This window comes from Chelmon rostratus, chromosome 15 (genome assembly GCF_017976325.1).
Source record: "Chelmon rostratus isolate fCheRos1 chromosome 15, fCheRos1.pri, whole genome shotgun sequence".
In the NCBI taxonomy this organism is placed as follows: Eukaryota; Metazoa; Chordata; class Actinopteri; order Chaetodontiformes; family Chaetodontidae; genus Chelmon; species Chelmon rostratus.
In genome coordinates, this window is record NC_055672.1 from 25,655,449 (window position 1) to 25,661,448 (window position 6,000).

Consider the following 6,000-nt stretch of genomic DNA (forward strand, 5'->3'; position numbering starts at 1 on the left):
ACCTGGACAATTACAGTCGTTTCACATATATATATATATAGATATAGATATAGATATATACACACACACATATATATACCGAATATATATAGCACATCAATTCCATCTACCAACGTGCGCGCACAGCAAGATGTTACTGGTGATGATAAAGCTCATTTTTACAAGTCATGTGAACGCAACTCAGTGTACCATGTGACTCTCATCAGCTGATCAGCAGGCGGACTCGAAAGAAAACATGGTGGATAGTCTGAGTAGGTTACCTGTCGCAGATTGTCTAAAAGTAAGTACCGAGCGTTGCATTCATGTACAAGGATGCTAATTTAGTTTTCTGGATGTCTAATGGAACATGTTTACAGGTGTTACTGAGAGCTCTTCGCTGAATTTATCGACCTGCAGCATACAGTCATTCAGCCATTCAGTCACAATCGGATTTCTGACTCACCAGGGTGTAACAGTAGTGGGTCATTTGTTTGCCCTGTTAAAGACTAGCTCCTAACAAGCTACTGGCCTTAAAATATTATTATAAATACTATTAATATAATTAGAAATACTGGCACAGTGCAGATGTTATGTAGATGTTGTTTGTGAGCGTTCATTAGATTATTGTTCCAAAGTTTTTATAATATCTTGGGTGTCTGGAGTGTACCACTAAAATAGTTCTTTTCTGATTAAAATCAATGAATACATTTTTAAAAAGCAATAATTTGTTTAATTTACTATAAGTGCCTCTGACACTTATTCCTCCATTTAAATGACGAATTAATCATTTAGTCTTTAAGTGACACACTATACATTTTCATTAAAAATTTAATTGAACTTAGTCTGTCATGTGCCATCTGACACTTTCTCTGTCTCGTGCTGGTGTTTGTGGTCTGTGTGGTCCTGTGCCAGGCTCCTGGCTTGTCCAGTGGTTCACCCTGCCTCTGAACGGACACTGGGATTACCTAGTTATACTCAGATACATTCAGTTTATCATCATCGCCATGTTCCCATAAGGGGAACAGATGTGGGTCTACTTCATAGAACAGCAGTGAAGAATTAACTTCTTAGAGTAAATGTTATATAAAAATATATATTTTTTTAAAGACAAAATCAACAAAATGCCCAAATATGAATTCCCAGAGGCTGTGTTAAAAAGGAAGAACAGTTCAGATCTGTCTTTTTTCACCATACCGCATGCTTTACTCTAATCCTCACAGTATTGTCTGATGTGCAGCTGTGTCACAGGGTGGTGGATGGACTGTGTGGGAGGGAGCCTCCTCGCAGGGGGGATTACAGCGACACCTGGAGCCTGGAGGAGTGGTTGGAGCTGCTAAACTCCCTGACAGCCCTCTTCCGCCTGGTGGTGGGGAACAACAGCTCTGATGAAGTGGTGAGACGGCAGCAACATGACAGGGTGGACTGTTTTAGATAAGATGTGGCTGCCATTTGGAATAGCAATGAAAAGAGAGTAGACCTTTGATGATTATATCATGTGAGATTATTAGACATTATTATTTAGGTTATTGTATCATGTGTCCAGATTTTTATTCTATTATTGAGTTTAAATACTGTGCTTTTCCACATCCATCTGTATAATATCTTTTCATACAGCACACAGTCTGTGTTTCACTTTTAGCCGTAGTAATAAAACAACTGGGTGTATGGTGCTTGTGGTGGTCAGCAGCAGTGAGTGGCTGCTCTCAGGTCAGATTCTCAGGTCTCCTCCTGCTTGTCGGTGTACAGGTGCTGGCCGGGCTGTCTGGTGTGGGCAACAGCCACGCTGAGGCCGTGCTGAGTGTGCTGAGAGCCAGACGAGAGGAGATCCGTCGCGCTCTGCTGGAGAGAACCAACTCCATCTCCTCTGCTATGCTGCAGGACTTTGACTGGCAGCTTAAGGTGACTTCATGCTTTATTCTTCAGTGTTTATTTGGCTTTATTTCAGTGTTTTAACTACACTGGCATTATATGAAAAGAAGTAAAAGTACCTGCACACATGTCTCCACTACAAAGACAGAGTATTAGACACAGCACACAACCAAAGCATTCTATGAAAAAATGCTTGCTATTTAAATGTTTATCTGTTTACATGTCGGTTCATGTTACCACAACCAAGTCTTCACCCAGAGAGGCCTGACATACTATAGATGGGTAAATGTGAAGAATACAATCACAAATTCAATGTAGACACATATAATGACATAAAAATGGTATGATGCACATCAGAATGATGATGATCATCAATAACAGGATCATCCACAACCCACAGTGTACAGGATGGCTTTAATAAACACTCATTAAGAAGGCCCCCTGGTTGCAAAGAGCCCAACATGTGAATCAAGACAAGTCCCCTTTGATAAAAGTTGTTTTCATCAATATTGCCTGCTAGAAGGGGGATGATCGTTTCATTAGATTCATGCTTTAAAAGCATTCTGCCTGATAGACCATGAGATGTCATTTTTGCAAAGTTGATCATTTGACCTGAGGATAGAACTAGATGTAAGGTCAGCGACTTACCAAAAACTGTGATATTTCAACCATAAGTAAGTAAAGTCACATTAATGTCAATTAAGTAATCAATGCATCATTCAGTAGGCTGAATTGTGAAATCCTTTTTGGCAACCTGCAGCATATAATGACAGCTGCCTGTGGAAGAAATCATACTCAGGTTCAAAGTTCACTGTCTCAGTAAACACAGGTTTTATGCAATACTGTCTCCACAGGCTGCTCCTGCACTGCTGCTATGTCTGAGTTTCACCTTTTCTGTTTCCTGTTCCTGTCTCTCATGCTCTCCCTTCAGTTAGCTCTGTCCAGTGATAAGATCTCAGCCCTCCACACTCCTCTGCTCGCTCTCAGTCTGGATTTGAGAGAGAATGGAGCCCTCCAGTCTGTCACCATGGAGATGAGCAGAGAGGAGTTGAACACACTCATCAGTTCATTAGAGGCTGCTAATAAGGTAGACCCACACTGACCACGTGTGTGTCTGTGTGTGCGTGTGCGTGCGTGGGAGAGAGAGGATTTCTCGTAGAGTTACGAGGCGATCTGGGATGGAGGATTGGCTAGCTGTCATGCGAATTTTAAGGAAATTCTGCTATATTTCAAACCTGCAGCTTTAGTTGGTTCATCAGGATTTTTGTAATAATAATATTTTGTGGCTCAAGTTTTAAGAAATGGTACTTTTGGTTTTGGTAAGTGAAAGAGTACTCCTCCAGTCTGGTGTTGCAATCCTATAATATTGTCGACTTGCAACAGACAGTTTTTAGAAGAGGAAGAAAATGGATGCAGCAGAACCAGAGATAACATCTCTTTTTAAACTTTTTTCAAATAATGCAGTAGTTCTCCCCAACACCTGGAAAGACACACTGATGTGTAAAATTGGTGGAGTTCCCCTTTAAGGTAAAATGATGTGCTCTTGTAACCTTTGGTGCAATTTCAGTTTTCACATTCACATTGTATGGATTCAGTTGTTACAAAATAGATTCACTTTTAGCTGCAGGCCTTAATTCTAAAAATAATCTTGTGAAAAATAATGATAATGATAAATTCCAGTCTGAGTTTTAGACATGTCCTGCAGCCCTGTGTGCAGATTAAGGCCTGTGGCACACTGCTTACTTCTACCTGTCAGGACTGCTACCTCGCTGAACATGTGCTGTCCATACAGACAGCAGTGTTTGCAGCACCTCCAGCCCGTCAATAATTCAGAGAGACAGAGAGAGAGACAAAGACAGAGAGACAAAGATAGAGAGACAGAGAGAGAACTCCAGATATTTTATCATGTCTGTTACATATTCTACAGGTGTAGACAATGAAACTACAGTGAAAGGCTGGTGTGATATCAGTATGACGATCAACAGATCATTTTTACAGTTTATTTGTGCTGCCAACAGTGTGCGCTCCAGCTGCGGCATGGTGGCAGGAGACGATGGCGGCCGTTCTAGAACGATGCTTGTGATTCCACCAGCACACTTCAGAAGCGCCTCTCTGCTCCGCTACACAGAGAATTACAGAGAGTCATGTCACGCTGCACAGACCAAATTTAGCCAGGCAGGATGTCAGGCCAGGAACAGCATAGAGAATCCTGTCAGCTTTCAAAATAAAACACCCTGTGCAGACTCCTGATCATATATCAACACTAAACACAATTAAAACAGAATCACTTAAACTACGTAGAGTACTTCCCCACAATAGAAGCACAAACATCAAGGACAAATGACCAAATTAGCAAAATCTGGCCAAGTTGACAAAATCAGGCAGGCAAAGCGCTCCCAGTTTGAAGCTGCATGAAGGACAGAAGGAAACAGCCCAACTGGATCGTCAAAGGATAGATGAAGCCGTGCCCGGTGGAATCCCTGGCTGAGGGGCCAAAGAGCCACCGGAAGTTTTCCAAAATTAATAAATTAGGTAGATGATATTCATAACGTTCCATGGAGAACAAATACCAGGAGGTGGCATTGTTACAGGGTAAAGCCAAAGACATGCAGAATTGGAATGAGTGATCTTGACTGCAGGTCAAACATCATACCTGTCTGGATACACTAGAATAACTGTAGTATACTTTAAATCAGATCGTTATAGCTCTGTTTTCCTGCGCCAAAACATACATTTTTCACATTACCATACTGTGGAGAGTGCAGTGTCCAGCTCTTTTAGAAAATTACTGATGAAACTATAGATTTCTGAGCCGTTTTTAAAAATGACTGACTTCAGTAGGAACCAATGGGCTCCAGCAGACACAGAGCAAAATTAAAATTGAACCATAAAACTGAGGGGAACTCTACAGCTGATGATAATTCTCTGACTTCTGGGAGATGATACCCAGTGGCAGACAAAACTGCATAGTGAAGGCGGGTTTTAGACTGTAGGGAAACCAATGTAGATGCTGATGGTGTCATACTATAGTGCAACATTTACTACATAATGATACATCACACAAACGTGTCTATTCCCAGTTTCAAATGCGTAGATTAAAAGACAATCTAATTTATTTACTTCAATCCAAAAATAATGGTACAGGTCTCCATGACACAGGTCAACTCAGACAGAAGAGATACTGATGATGTTTGTGTCTTTGTGTCTTGCAGGTGGTGCTGCAGTTAAAATGAAGTGCACCACTGATCCTGTTTAGGAAGTCCAGTGGATAGATGTCATGTCATCAAAAAGTGTGTAAGAGTTTCTCTGCCTTGAGTTTGGGTGTAGGAGACGCAAATGGTTTTTCAGCCATATCAATGATTTGATCAGTTCTGTCCTTTATAATTCAGTCGTGTACATGAGCAGTTGAACACTCATTTTCTTTTTTTTCATGCAGTTTTGTATCAAGAACATCTTGAAGTAAATGTTTCTTTGCTTCTTTGCCTTGTGATTCTGTTGAATGTAATTCAACTAGCATCCACGCATTTAGAGGATAGATGTAAAACCATTCCATACGGTGTTCAGTAGTTTATATTTTGGACTAATTTTTGGTCAATTTGGTCAGTTTCTACCTCTGAAAAGTGGTTCTATGTTGCTGCTATTTCAAGATAAACTTTAAAAAAAAAAATTTCACAGACTCCAAACTGTGGTGTTGAATTGCTGTGTATTTTCTGTTCACATGCCTTTCAGACTAGGTGTTCAATGGGATACTGACAATTTAGCTTTAGGTAGAGCCTACTGTCAGTGGGGCTAAAGCTTTAAGGCTTTGCTTGAGGATGACAACCCTCATGGCTGATTGCACCAGCTCTGTGTAAGTTCTCTCTTAAGTTCTGGTGCAAAGTTCACACCAAACGATATGTTGAAATCAGTAAGTTTGATACTAAAGCCATGCAGGACATTTTCCCTTCCTGTGGCTGATCAGTGAAAAACACTGTTCTTAATGCAGCATTTATTGCCGTTTTGTCCCTCGTGCCCAATTGAACCATTTTGCTGCACAATAGCGAACAGGCAAACAGCTAAAAATAGCAAATGTTAATCAGTAAACAACAATACCAAAAGGTACGTAAACTAGGACAAAGCTTTATGATTAGATGTTAACGATACAGCCCTAAT

The 6,000-nt window shown here is 40.6% G+C and overlaps 1 protein-coding gene across 1 annotated transcript; it reads left to right on the plus strand.

The window, feature by feature from the left end:
* The first annotated feature begins 228 nt into the window (after positions 1–228).
* Positions 229–5,328, plus strand: commd8 (COMM domain containing 8). Its single transcript, XM_041954108.1, has 5 exons — positions 229–280; positions 1,217–1,372; positions 1,726–1,878; positions 2,780–2,935; positions 5,061–5,328. Exons 1-5 carry the CDS (start codon positions 236–238, stop codon positions 5,079–5,081), a joined length of 531 nt encoding a protein of 176 aa, XP_041810042.1. The 5' UTR covers positions 229–235; the 3' UTR covers positions 5,082–5,328.
* Positions 5,329–6,000: the final 672 nt, after the last annotated feature.